The following is a 13,517-nucleotide window of genomic DNA, read 5'->3' as shown; positions in this document are numbered from 1 at the left end:
ACTTATTAAGAGTCATAATGGGAATTCCCTGGCGACCCAGTGATTAGGACTTCATGCTTCCACTGCAGGGGACATGGGTGCATTCCCTGGTCAGGGAACGCAGGCTCAGTGGCCATGGCTCACGGGCCCAGCCGCTCCACGGCATGTGGGATCTTCCCGGACCGGGGCACGAACCCGTGTCCCCTGCATCAGGAGGCGGACTCTCAACCACTGCGCCACCAGGGAAGCCCTAAATTGGTATTTTATCTGTGTGAAATTCTAGCTTCAAAGCTTTTTCCTTACTTTAAACTTATCCCTTCAGTGTCTTCTGGTTTCTAGTGTTGCTATTCAAATGTTAGATGTTCATCTGATTCTTGTTCCTTTGTAAGTAATCTGTTCTTCCCTTTTGGAAACGTTCAGATTTTTGTTTCTGGCAGTTTTAATATTTACTGTAATTTGTCTAGCTGTAAAAGTTTTCTTAAATACCTATTTGGCATTCTGAGCTATTTCAATCTGAATTTTCTCTCTTTAATTCTGAAAAATTATTACTTTGTCTTTATTTTCTCCTCTCTTTTTTTGGAGGGGACTCCTATAGTGATATTGGTATTTCTACTGAAATCCTCCTTAAATTTTCTTTTATATTTTCCATCTCTTCATCCCCCTGAAAAATTCCATACCTGGGAATTCTTCAACCTGATTTTCCAGCTCACTAATGTGTTCTTCAACTGTTATCAATATTTGTACCCAACCCATCAGTTTAATTCTTTATTTCAGATACTAATTTTTTTATACCAGGGATTCCAGTTGAACTTTTCTTTCTGACACTTTTTTCTGCTTCATCTTTAAGTTTTCTCTCTCTCTCACTCCCTCCTTCTCTCTTTCTCTTTTTTTTTTTTTTTTTTTTCCTGCGGTACACGGGCCTCTCACTGCTGTGGCCTCTCCCGTTGCAGAGCGCAGGCTCGGACGCGCAGGCTCAGCGGCCATGGCTCACGGGCCCAGCCGCTCCGCGGCATGTGGGATCTTCCTGGACTGGGGCACGAACCCGTGTCCCCTGCATTGGCAGGCGGACTCTCGACCACTGTGCCACCTGGGAAGCCCCTCTCTCTCTCTTTTTAAATAGGTTTATTATAACTTAGTTTAAATCCTTGTTTTGTCTGGTCCAAAAATTCAGCTACAAATTATTCAATTTGTTGTATGACCTTTGTGTACTCTCATAACTCTATTTTCCATCTGTGATTACTCACTGCCTTGTCTCCTCAAGATTTTGTTGTCAAGAAATAACTAGTAAATAAAATGTTTATATTCAGGTGAGTTATATGAAACAAATTGGATTTAAATTATCTAAATTTAACAAGATATTTCAGTGATTTATCAAGAATAAGATATTCTCCCTCAGTAATTTGCCCAGCTCTGCTCTGATCATACTAAAGCATAGGTTTATTTATTTTATTTTCTATTGTGAAAAATTTCACATTTATAGAAAAGGAGAGAATAACTTTTTTAAGCAAGTCTATGTTGCTGCCCTATATCAGACCTATCATTAGGAAAGTGATAATTTCCAAGTTTATGTTATTAAGTGGATACCAGTTGTCTGGGTTTGAGGCAGTGGAGGTGGGAATAATTTCTTCTGCCACCATTAAGAAGGTCAGATTGTCTTTCATTTGACTTGACCCTGGCATTGCAGCTTTTTCTCGTCTAATTTTTTCCTTTGGTGTTCATCTTCAGAATCGTTTCTGCAGCATTATATGTGTTCGGTCAGCCAGTTTATTTCAAAATTACTTTATTATATAGTACATAAAAGTCTTCACGTTCAAGTGGTAATTTACAGGAACATAATATAGTACAGCTATATACAGTTTACTTAGTCAAGGTTTTAATATGCTCTTCAGGGTCAGCAGTTGATGGCGTGTAAGGTAATTGGGGGTAAGAAATGACCATAGGTAGATTATTAAACGGATAGCACTGATATATTGTACCTTCTACCTCATCTTCTTTTTCCAGGTTATCTCCTTCTTTGTTTTTAGGTTTTTTTGTTTGTTTCTTTTTGTTTGGGGATCATCTCCTTTGGAACTGACCCTTTGAACTCCCTTCTCTGCCATCTTCACCAGATCCTTTATCCTCCTGACCAGGATAATAGATTTGTAGCCAAATTCTGTAGTAGACTTTGCTAATTTATCACACATTCTTTGCCTGCGAAGCCCTGGGCATGCTCTCAGAATCCTCCTCAGTACAACATGTCATGGAGCCAATTAGAGTTAGCACTAAGGATGACAGCTAGTTGTCATTTTTGTTCTATCTGACTCTTGTTCCAACCAGAGTAAGACATTAACTTATTCAGGCTATATTCATTTTGAAGGCCGAAAGGGAATAAAAATAGAATAACAAGTAAAGGTGCTTCCCATTAGCCAAGAGACATTTTTCTGTCCTTCCCTTACTCATCTTTTAAAGCCTTTCATGTCACTCCTACTCTTCTCTCTGCTGTTTCTGCTTCTTCTTTCTACCTAATTAGTTTACACTGGGAAATTAACACATTTGTATTAAGCAAAATAAACTAGATTTTGAGTCAGTAATTAATGAAAAAGGCATTCATTTCTTTCCATATGTACTCAACACTTTGGTCACTCTTCTGAGGTGATAGTTTCTCATTTTTTGGTAGGATGAAGTTCTTTTTTTTCCCCTATCCTTTTATTTAGATTTTTTTGGAGAAAATTAGGTGCCACCAAACCTCTGGAAGGTGTTTGTTTTGAATGCCTTCTTTCTGGAACCTAAGCAATGGTCTACTGCTAAAAAGAGATAGGAATTTGAGAAAGGATAATTAGAAGGAAATGCTGGTAGGGCAAACAAGTAGTACTTTATTTTGTTTCTGAGTTAATATGAGCTGTGGATACTTTTAAAATATTGATGAAAAAGGCATAGGAGAAAGTGGACCATTTCTGAGTGTGTCAGCTCTACGACCATTACTATGTTAAGTGCCTTAACGATATCATTATATTTGTTCTTCACAACCACTGTGTTCATTGTAGGCATTGGCCTCATTCACTTATGAAGACAGTGAGGGTCAAAAAGGTAAATAATTTGCCCAAGGGCACACGGCTAGTAAGTGCTACCACAACTCTCTCTGACTTCAAACCTTATGCTCATTTCCATCTAACCATTTAGGAAATTTTCCTTGAGCAGATCTTTTTTCCATAATAATGCCTTCTTAATTTGGGCAATAATTTCATATATACATTTTAATGTTTTACAGGTTATTTAGGCCGTTGGCACTATGGCTAACATAATAGGCTTCTGAGACAAATATGGCTAAAATAATAAGCCTCTGAGACAAATAGTGTTTTGAGCCCTTGAAGCAGTGTATGTAGCCCAGTGATGTAGGACGATGACTGAGCCTGGTGTCAAATCCTGGCTCCCTCACTCAGACTACCATACAGGGTTGCTTAGAGGATTAAACATGCTGATATGCATAGAACCCTTAGCACAATGCCTGACAAATAGTAAGTGCTATTATTATATATTTACTATATTATGTTAAATCCCTAGCTTCTCACAAGATTCTGAGAATTTTCACTGAGTTACACAGAAATTAAAAGCTAACTAAAGATATTTCATACCTACTATGTTGTTATTTGTAGAGAAATAACAAATTTATACCTCTACTCTCTGGTAAGAGTATCATTTTTCATATTTTGGTTAAGTATTATAAAATATCAACTACTGGGCTTCCCTGGTGGCGCAGTGGTTGAGAGTCCGCCTGCCGATGCAGGGGACACGGGTTCGTGCCCTGGTCCAGGAAGATCCCACATGCCGCGGAGCGGCTGGGCCCGTGAGCCATGGCCGCTGAGCCTGCGCGTCCGGAGCCTGTGCTCCGCAATGGGAGAGGCCACAACAGTGAGAGGCCCGCGTACCACAAAAAAAAAAAAAAAAAAAAAAAAATTCAGCTACTATTTGCAACATGTCACATAGTATTTGAGTCCGTTTCCTGGTCAGGAATATTTGTCTCACCTCATGATTTCAAGTGTTTCTAGAAAGATGCCAAAAATCTATTTGGGAAAGCATACTTCATATAATAGTAGTAGACACTGTCCAGTAGTAGAATTTACTGGTGTCTTTGTTTTAACTTTTATTGTATGCAAATGCAGAATGGACATACAGTGATTAAAACATGACTATTCTTTTCTTTTTCAGAAGATGAATAATCTTTCATTTAGTGAGCTATGTTGCCTCTTTTGCTGTCCACCTTGTCCAGGGAAAATTGCTTCAAAATTAGCATTTTTGCCACCTGATCCAACTTACACGCTGATGTGTGATGAAAGTGGAAGCCGCTGGACGTTACACCTATCAGAGCGAGCAGACTGGCAATATTCTTCTAGAGAAAAAGATGCTATTGAGTGTTTCATGACTAGAACCAGTAAAGGCAACAGAATTGCCTGCATGTTTGTGCGTTGCTCACCCAATGCCAAATACACTTTACTCTTTTCACACGGAAATGCTGTTGATCTTGGTCAGATGAGCAGTTTTTACATAGGACTGGGATCACGGATTAATTGTAATATATTTTCATATGATTATTCTGGATATGGTGCAAGTTCTGGGAAACCGACAGAGAAGAACCTCTATGCAGACATAGAAGCTGCTTGGCTTGCTCTTAGGACAAGGTAAATGGTGATTGGGAATTGTTTTCCACATTTGTGATGGCTGATAAAATTGTCTTGTATAAGAATAGAATAAAATCTGTTTTTGTAACACATCTTGAAGTACTAAATAAAGATTATATTTACCAGTATAAACCTATGAAGAGTTACACTTTTAGATTGTAATTTTAAATTTTGTATAATAGCATAAAAGAGTTTGACAGCTTGTGTGTGTGTGTGTGTGATTTTCCTAAAAATGTAAGCCAGTGAAAAATGTTTGGTTTTAGAAACTTATTGGATTGTGGTATAAAAATGTTTATTCAAAGTTGCAACATTTCAAGGGAATGAGAGAAAACAGTGATTTAGCTAATCATTCTCTTGGTCTGTCATTAACAGAGTAAGAGGCTAGATTGTTAAAATCCTAAGGCAGGGTTTGCATCATTTTATATAATTAATAATTAAAAATTAATAAATAGAAATAACATTAATCTTTGCTAGTCACAAAAATACTTATAAATTTTTCTTGAAAAAGATTGCAATTTTGTATACTTCAGTGTATTTTCTCATCAGTTAATGTACACTAAACAGAAAGATACCTTAGTACAAATTATTCTTCATTGTACATTAATAAGCTGCCTGACTTCCAGAGGTGTTTTTTGTTTGTTTGTTTGTTTGTTTTTTGCCTGCGTTGGGTCTTCGTTGCTGTGCGCAGGCTTTCTCTAGTTGCGGTGAGCAGGGGCTACTCTTCGTTGCAGTGCGCGGGCTTCTCACTGCGGTGGCTTCTCTTGTTGCGGAGCATGGGCTCTAGGCACGCAAGCTTCAGTAGTTGCGGCACACGGGCTCAGTAGTTGTGCCTCTCCAGCTCTAGAGAGCAGGCTCGGTAGTTGTGGCGCACGGGCTTAGTTGCTCCGCAGCATGTGGGATCTTCCCGGACCAAGGCTCAAACCCGTGTCCCCTGCATTGGCAGGCGGATTCTTAACCACTGCACCACCAGGGAAATCCCTCCAGAGTATTTTAGACTGAAGCTAGAGTACATAAAGAAAATCTACCATTCCTAATTTAATGTTTAAATATTAATGGTTTCAGTTAGTTGGGAAGAACTTTCTCAATTTCATTAGTAGATATAACCTTTTTTAGAAAAATCTTTAGAAACATTTACCCCTCCAAGATGTATAGTAAAACTATAGTCTCATAGCAGAGTTCTGTATAAAAGGGATTCTTAAGTCAATTGAAATGATATGAAAACATATTTCTGACAAGTAAGAAAAAAAATAGATGGTAAGTAGTAATTATGGAGTTTAGGAGTGGGAGGGAGGCAGGCACAGAGCGGTAAAAATTTATAAACTTAAAAGCTACCTTAAATGACCACAGTCAAAATATGCTTCGAAAAAAAAAGAAAAAAAAAATGCTTCGGTTATACTCATGTCAGTCCCCTCAGGCCCGCAAACAAAACTGAGTTCTCCCTTTCAGATTCAACCAGTTGAATATAGTATATATAATACCTGTCAGGAAAATATGATAATTTTTTAATAACAGATTTATTGCAATATACTTCACATACTATAATTCAACTTCAGTGAATTAGTATAGCTTTTAAAGGTGCTAAAAGCAGATAGCCTTCATTATTAGTGCTTCCAAGTAGCACAAAAGTATAAATTATTCAAGCAAAACATGTTAGTATCCAGTTAAGTGTTCTTTCTATGTTTATGTAAAAGAATCCCCTCTTGTAAGTGGTCAGCTTTATTATTTTTTTTAAATCTTATCAGATATCAATTTACAGGAAACTTTCTTAAGTGATTTCTAGCCTGGGTTAATTAATCTTTTTATACACTCGACCAGTATGAATGAAGACTAGGAGTAGAACAGATAGATTGCTACCTAGTCCCACATACTAGTTTAGCATAGAATTTCAGACTTAAAATTTCTCTTATGTTGAACTCTAAATATGGTTGGAAGAGTTAGTAAGGGGAAATTTTATTTAATTTTTCTGAGCCTCTGTTTCTTAGTCTATTTAATGAAGAGCTTAAGTTAAATGATCTCCAAGATTCTTTCCAGTTCTTGAATTCTGTCATCTAATAAAATGTGTGTAATTAGAATTCATGCCTTTCATTTCATTTACTTGATTAAAGTAAAAAAGAGCTTAAGTAACCAGGAAGGGAAAAAATAATGAACTTAAATAATTATTATTTGAATAACCTCCCTTTAAGGATAATTGAATATCTATAGTAACCATGTTTCTGAACTTCTGATGGATCAACAGAAAATAAAGTATGAATATTCACTATGCAGCCTTTCCCCCACAGTATTTGAGCTCATTATCTGTGTGCTATAATAGAAAAGGCACTGGACCTGGAGTCAGGATACCTGGGTTCTAATTACCGGTCTGTCATTAACTTACTCTGACTTTGAACATCTGCTCAGTAAGCAGCCAACCTAGATTAGATGGTCTCTGAAGTCCTTTCTAACGTGTACTATTCTAAAATTCTGTTACTGCTTTGAGTCCTCTGATAGTAAATTGGCAGCTGCTTCAGCTACTCTGGAGCCTTGCCATTGCTAGCTTTAGCCTAAAACCCATCGTTGCCACCCACAGTTCTGCTGTTCAGCTAAACAGCATCCATGCAGCCCCAAGCGTTATGCTGATGCGATGCTGCAAATGTTCATTTTCCTAATTTCTTCATTCCTATGAAGCTAGGTCTGTTGCAAAGAAAAAACCTTTTCTTTTTTTTATTTTTTTTTTAAGATTCTGTGTAGAGAATTTATTTATTTATTTATATTTTTTGGCTGCGTTGGGTCTTCATTGCTGCGCGCGGGCCTTCTCTAGTTGCAGCGAGCAGGGTCTACTCTTATATTGTGGTGCGTGGGCTTCTCATTGTGGTGGCTTCTCATTGCGGAGCATGGGTTCTAGGCGCACGGGCTTCAATAGTTGTGGCTCACAGGCTCTAGAGTGCAGCCTCAGTAGTTGTGGCACATGGGCTTAGTTGCTCTGCGGCATGTGGGATCTTCCCAGACCAGGGATCAAACCTATGTCCCCTGTGTTGGCAGGCGTATTCTTAAAACAGTGCATCACCAGGGAAGTGCAAAAAAAGTTTTTCTGAGTTTAGTTACATTTAGAGTCAGTCTATAGTAGATGGAACCCAATCTTTGGGACATGGTCCAAATCCTTCTGTAGGACTGATTTGAAGAAACTATGGAGAGGTAATTAGCTCCTATAGTACCTCACTTACACTTGCAGTAGTTTATAGTTAGGACAGTTATACTGTACACAAGTAACAATGCCTGGAACATAGTATATACCCAATATAATTGAGTTAGTGAGTTCATATATTTAAATCTGAATCATTTTTAAAGGAAGTATTCATAAATCACTGACCCATGTGACTTTTGGAATTCTCATTCATCTATTGATCTTTCCAATCATTAGTCCATTTCTATGGGTAAATAAATGCAAATCTCAAGAAAAATAAGTAATTTGCTCTTGGCTAAAACAATACATATATTTTATTCATCGTTCCATACTGTAACTATATGTTGCATTTTCATCACTATGACCAACTTCAGAAAATAAAATGAACCACTTTTAATGCCTAGAGAAATAAAGAACCTTTTTTACATTGAATGGAAAATAAACACTAAATCTCCATTAAACATCAGTCCATTAAAATATTAGTGACATAGTATGTTCCAAATATAGTCAATAATATGCTACATTGAACTGCCTAAATGATTTAATAAATTCATTCCTTAAGATTAAAATTTTAAGAGACCTCAGCCATTATTTTTCCGAAAGATAGACTTGAAACAGATGAAATAATATAGATTTTATTGTGGCATTAAATATGTTAGTGATGACTAAGAAACTTAAGTTTTAAATATAAATTTATTGACATTGTCTCATTGTCATTCTTTTTTAAGAGTAAGTCCTTAGTAGTGATTGAACACTTCATACCAGTCTGACTCTCCAACTCTTTTTTTTTTTTTTTTAAACTTCTGGACTCTGTAGATATGGCATTCGCCCTGAAAATGTGATTATATATGGCCAAAGTATAGGGACAGTACCATCTGTGGATCTTGCTGCTCGGTATGAGAGTGCTGCTGTTATTCTTCATTCTCCGTTGACCTCAGGAATGCGAGTCGCTTTTCCTGATACCAAGAAGACCTACTGTTTTGATGCATTCCCAAAGTAAGTATTAATATTCAAATAGTTTAATTCGAAGAAACTTTTGAGGGAATTTTTTTCCATCACTTAAGGTATTCATGATACAGTTCACTCAGCCATGAGCTCCTATTTTACATATATTTTAGCAATTGTGGAAAAATTACTTTGTGAGGAAGGTGGTGGTAGGACATCTGTCAGAAGGCTGAAGTGTTTGAGCAATAGTAACCCAAGTGAAAAGTGCTGAGAGCCTTATACCCCAGATGGTGGCACTAGTATTGGAGATAAGAGAGTGAATTTGAGAAAAAATTGATAGAACTGAATGTCAGACTGTATATAGGATGCTAAACAAAAGAATTTGAATATAATTCCCAGGTTTCTGACTTGAGCTGCTAATGGACGATAGTACCATCCAGTGAGGTGCATAATACTGGAGGAGAGGAACAAGTAGAGGGAAAATGAGACACATGTGCATAAAATATGAATGAACGGGGCTTCCCTGGTGGCGCAGTGGTTAAGAATCCGCCTGCCAATGCAGGGGACACGGGTTCGAGCCCTAGTCTGGGAAGATCCCACATGCCACAGAGCAACTAAGCCCGTGTGCCACAACTACTGACCCTGTGCTCTAGAGCCTGCAAGCCACAAGTGCTGAGCCCACGTGCCACAGCTACTGAAGCCCGTGTGCCTAGAGCCTGTGCTCCACAACAAGAAAAGCCACCGCAGTGAGAAGCCTGTACACAGCAACAAAGGGTAGTCCCCACTCGCGGCAACCAGAGAAAAGCCCGCGCTCAACAACGAAGACCCAACACAGCCAAAAATAAAATAAATAAATTTTTTTTTTAAATCTTCTGTAAAAAATGAATGAATGATGTCTAATTAGTGATATCTGATTTACAAAGGAAGTGAATTGTGAAAATATTGAGTCTTAAATGAGCCAGAATAATTACTGCCCCCACAAAGTCTGCAAACGTGTTAGACAAATTTAAAAGAAGGGCTACTTATCCTCATGCTTCTCAACACAGGATGGTAGTTCCCACTAGCTCTTCTTCATTGTTACAAAAAAATTGACGGCCTATTTTTCTCAAAGAAAGGAAGGGAAGAAGTGACAGGCTAGCAAATTTCAGTCTTATTTCCTTTCCCAAATTGGTAGCAATACAAAGATTCTTTGTGAATGATAGATAGGCCAAAGGCCAAGTCACCACTTGATTCTTTATAAGAACAGCAAGGGTCATTTCAAAAACAAATTTTTTCTTCATTAGCCAGTAAGGGGTTACTTTGGTAGGGAAGCATATGGGAGCATATGATATTATCACCAGAGCAGGCTGTGGGAGGTTTTTGGTTTTTACATTTATTGGGGGTTTGTTTTTGTTTTACAAAATGGTAGATTGGAAGGTATGTGCATTATACTTTGTCGCTGAATGGTAGGAATGATAGGGAGACAATTGGGGTAAACTATTGCCAAGTTACATCTCTGTTTAGCTCCCTCTTTCATTTCAGCTGCACCAACAGAGTATGCAGCACTAACAGTAAACTGTTTGAAAAAGATCATACGTTTCCTTCTTTTGTAATTCCTCTACTATTGAAGAGTTGACAGCAAATAATATACCCAAGCATTTTTTCCTTACCAAATGCTGCCTTGAATTATTTCATTGATGATTTTCTTCTTTTTCAAGATTCTGTCCTCATTTTATAGTTATGCCTTGCGCCTCTTTCTCAGAAAATTTTTAAAGATTGTTCTTTGTAAGGTTTTTTCTTTGTATTGTTTGTCTCTTCCAAGTTGCCCTTTTTTACTGTTTATTTTGATCCTTGTCTTATATGTAAAGTGACATCTCCTCTGATGTCTGATAATTCTTATTTGTGTGCTCATATGGAAGAGTAAGGAACTAAAGAGCTGAGCTGAAGTGTGGGGAATTAAGACTTGTTGACTGAGTTTCACTATCCAGTGATCTGGCCAAGCCAATTAGTTGGGGATCCCACCCCGATGTCAGTATTTATTTTTCCTCTTAAGGCAGATATATAGTCTCCAAAGAAGACTCTTCCTACAACTATCTCTTAAAAGGTGGAGGCTTGGCTGCCAGCATTCTGGGAGCCCAGTAGGGAAAATGGGTTCATAGCAGACAACATGTATATGTTTACTTGCTATTTGGTACCTCTGCCTTAAACTGTGTCCGGCAATCCCCTAGTCCACAAACCTTCCAGTTTTAGATAGAGGGCATTTACCCAGCTGCAAAAGGAGGAGGAAAGAAAAGAACTGGGGTGGCGGGGGCGGGGGTTCAGGACACTATTTCTTAAACAGACTTTGAACAAATTCTGTAGATTTGAATCACCCGCCTTTATCTGCATGTCAGTTACTAGCCTTCTGGGGGTATTCCATGATATAAATTGGATTGGTTCTTCACTTTACCCTTCTGTCCTCTTAAAAATTATGTTTTCTCCTATACTTTTAATCTGTTATCTCACATATTCATCTGCTTTCCAGCTCCAAAATGTTATGTTTTATTATATTCTTCCTATTTTTGTAGTAAATACCCAAAACAAAAAAAATATTTTGCTTATCATTTTAGTAGGATATTGGGAGGGAGAAAAAAATGAATGCAGAGAGGTATGAAGTTAGCACATAGCTGAAATGGTCCTTGGTTTCTTCCTCTCCTTGCAACCTAAGTTTCTGTGCTAAAATATCAACATTGTAGAAAGGCGAAGTAGGATGACTATAATGATTGAGTGATTCCCTCAAAACAGTAGTGCATGAAGTTAACGTCCTCAGATAATCTTAAGGTAGGGAGTAATGTAAAGATGACTTTTGAATCATATTTGAAATCCAAGAGGTATCTATCCCTTCTGAATTGATTCAAAGATGGTTCTGATATTTAAATTATCTAATATAGCACAAGAAAATTTTTTTTGTTTCCTTTTCATACTTAATTTGTTGACTTCTTTCCTCCTCTTTCCCTACAGCATTGACAAAATCTCTAAGATTACCTCTCCAGTATTAATAATTCATGGGACTGAAGATGAAGTCATTGACTTCTCACATGGCCTCGCATTGTTTGAGCGTTGCCAAAGACCTGTGGAGCCCCTGTGGGTTGAAGGGGCAGGTCACAATGATGTGGAACTTTATGGACAGTATCTTGAAAGATTGAAACAGTTTGTGTCACAGGAACTGGTAAATTTGTAAAATATTCTGAAAATTTGCATACTGGGTTTTCTTTCTTGCTGAACTGCACTCTTTGGTAAATAACATAAAACCTGAAGGTTTTGTTTGCAAATCATGTCAGTTGCCTTCATAAATGTACAGGTAATGATTTGTTAACAGACTTAATGAAGGTTTTAATTACCAAACTAGAAACTGGAAATAACAGTATCATGCAGTCAGGCTATGTAATTTATATTTTTTCTGTGAATTTTTTTTTTTAAACATCAAGATGAGTACTGTATGAAATTTTAATTCTATAAGATCAAACGCTATGAAAGTATTGCCAAATGCTTTTGCATATCAGAAACAAATTTATAAATATTTTTAAAACATCTCAATGTACTAAATCTTATCCTGGTATACAAATGTAATATTCTTTCAATAAAAAGCTGTATATCTTAATTAAAGTACTCAGAATAAACCGTATGAAAACATGCAAGTTCACTAAAGATGACCTAAACCCTGTTGTACAGGGATAGAGATTTAAACGTTATTTTATTGTAAAATACATTGAATTTTCTGTATTCCCTGGTTATCATACATTTTCTCCTTTTAAAAAAATGATGTAAGTCTTAATTTTTATGCCATTTGTTAATTTACCCACTAGTTACCTTGTAAATGATAAAGTCACAATAGCACTGAATTTTAACTAGTTTTGATTTATAAGTTTGGTACTGTGAGGCAACTACTTAAAATTTTCATTTTAGTAATTTAAAAGGCATTTAGAGCTTCAAGAATAATTTTGTACGCAATGTTGTTTTAAATTTTGACTAATCTCTTAGAAATGCAATACTGTCACTGTTAGAAAACCTGAAAGTCCATTAGATGTTCTTTAAGACCACAAACAGACTGGCTATTTGATCCCTTTTCACTTTGACTATTTTTAAGAATAGGACCTGTTGTTTTGGATTACTATCCGAGAATTTCATGGATTTACTCCTGGATGCAGGAGATAAGAAAACGTCATAACTTTTATATTAACGAATGTAGTGAAAAAAATAAAGCTCACACAAAAACTAAGTTGCCTTTCCTTGAATGAATCCTGCTTGAATAAAACAATGAAAGAAAAATAAAAATAAAATTAATGGTATGTACTCTAATTTGTAAATGAATGAATATTGAAATAATACACACTGTGGATATATTTTAAGGCCTTATGTAGTTTTAATTGTTCTGCTTGTTCTGTGGTTATGTCTAAGACTATAGTGTATGACTCTCTTCAAAGTATATCAAGTATTGTGAATGCTTTGGTTCAGATGTGTCAAATTAACAGTAAAACAAAAATATGCCACTCAGCTGTGCTCGTTTTCCTTCTTCCATGCTCCTCACTCCTTACTTAGTACAGGGACTAAAAAAAAAAATACCATTCATCTTTATAGTACATAGATCTATAGTTTCCTAAATTTTATTATTCCTTCTTTCTTTTAGAGAGGTTTTTCCTTCTCAAGATTGTCTTAAAGCCTATACGTTTCCTTCTTTGTACAACATACACCCTAGAGTTTAACTGTTTTCTTTGATCACCTGGGAAAATCAAAATATTGATCACACTAATTCAGTATTC

The 13,517-nt window shown here is 36.7% G+C and overlaps 1 protein-coding gene across 1 annotated transcript in view; it reads left to right on the top strand.

The window, feature by feature from the left end:
- The window catches only part of ABHD17B (abhydrolase domain containing 17B), a 39,165-nt gene extending 25,918 nt beyond the window's left edge, over positions 1-13,247 (top strand). Inside the window, exons 2-4 of the mRNA XM_029203103.1 lie at positions 4,165-4,634; positions 8,611-8,790; positions 11,719-13,247. Coding sequence (XP_029058936.1) covers positions 4,168-4,634; positions 8,611-8,790; positions 11,719-11,938 — 867 coding nt within the window. The 5' untranslated portion in view covers positions 4,165-4,167 and the 3' untranslated portion in view covers positions 11,939-13,247. The remainder of the gene's footprint in view (positions 1-4,164; positions 4,635-8,610; positions 8,791-11,718) is intronic.
- Positions 13,248-13,517: the final 270 nt, after the last annotated feature.

The sequence above is a fragment of the Monodon monoceros genome, unplaced genomic scaffold (assembly GCF_005190385.1).
Source record: "Monodon monoceros isolate NGI ecotype Baffin Bay Population unplaced genomic scaffold, NGI_Narwhal_1 Super_Scaffold_5, whole genome shotgun sequence".
NCBI lineage: Eukaryota > Metazoa > Chordata > Mammalia > Artiodactyla > Monodontidae > Monodon > Monodon monoceros.
The sequence above is the reverse complement of the archived record's forward strand: the minus strand, read 5'-3'. Positions and strand labels throughout refer to the sequence as shown.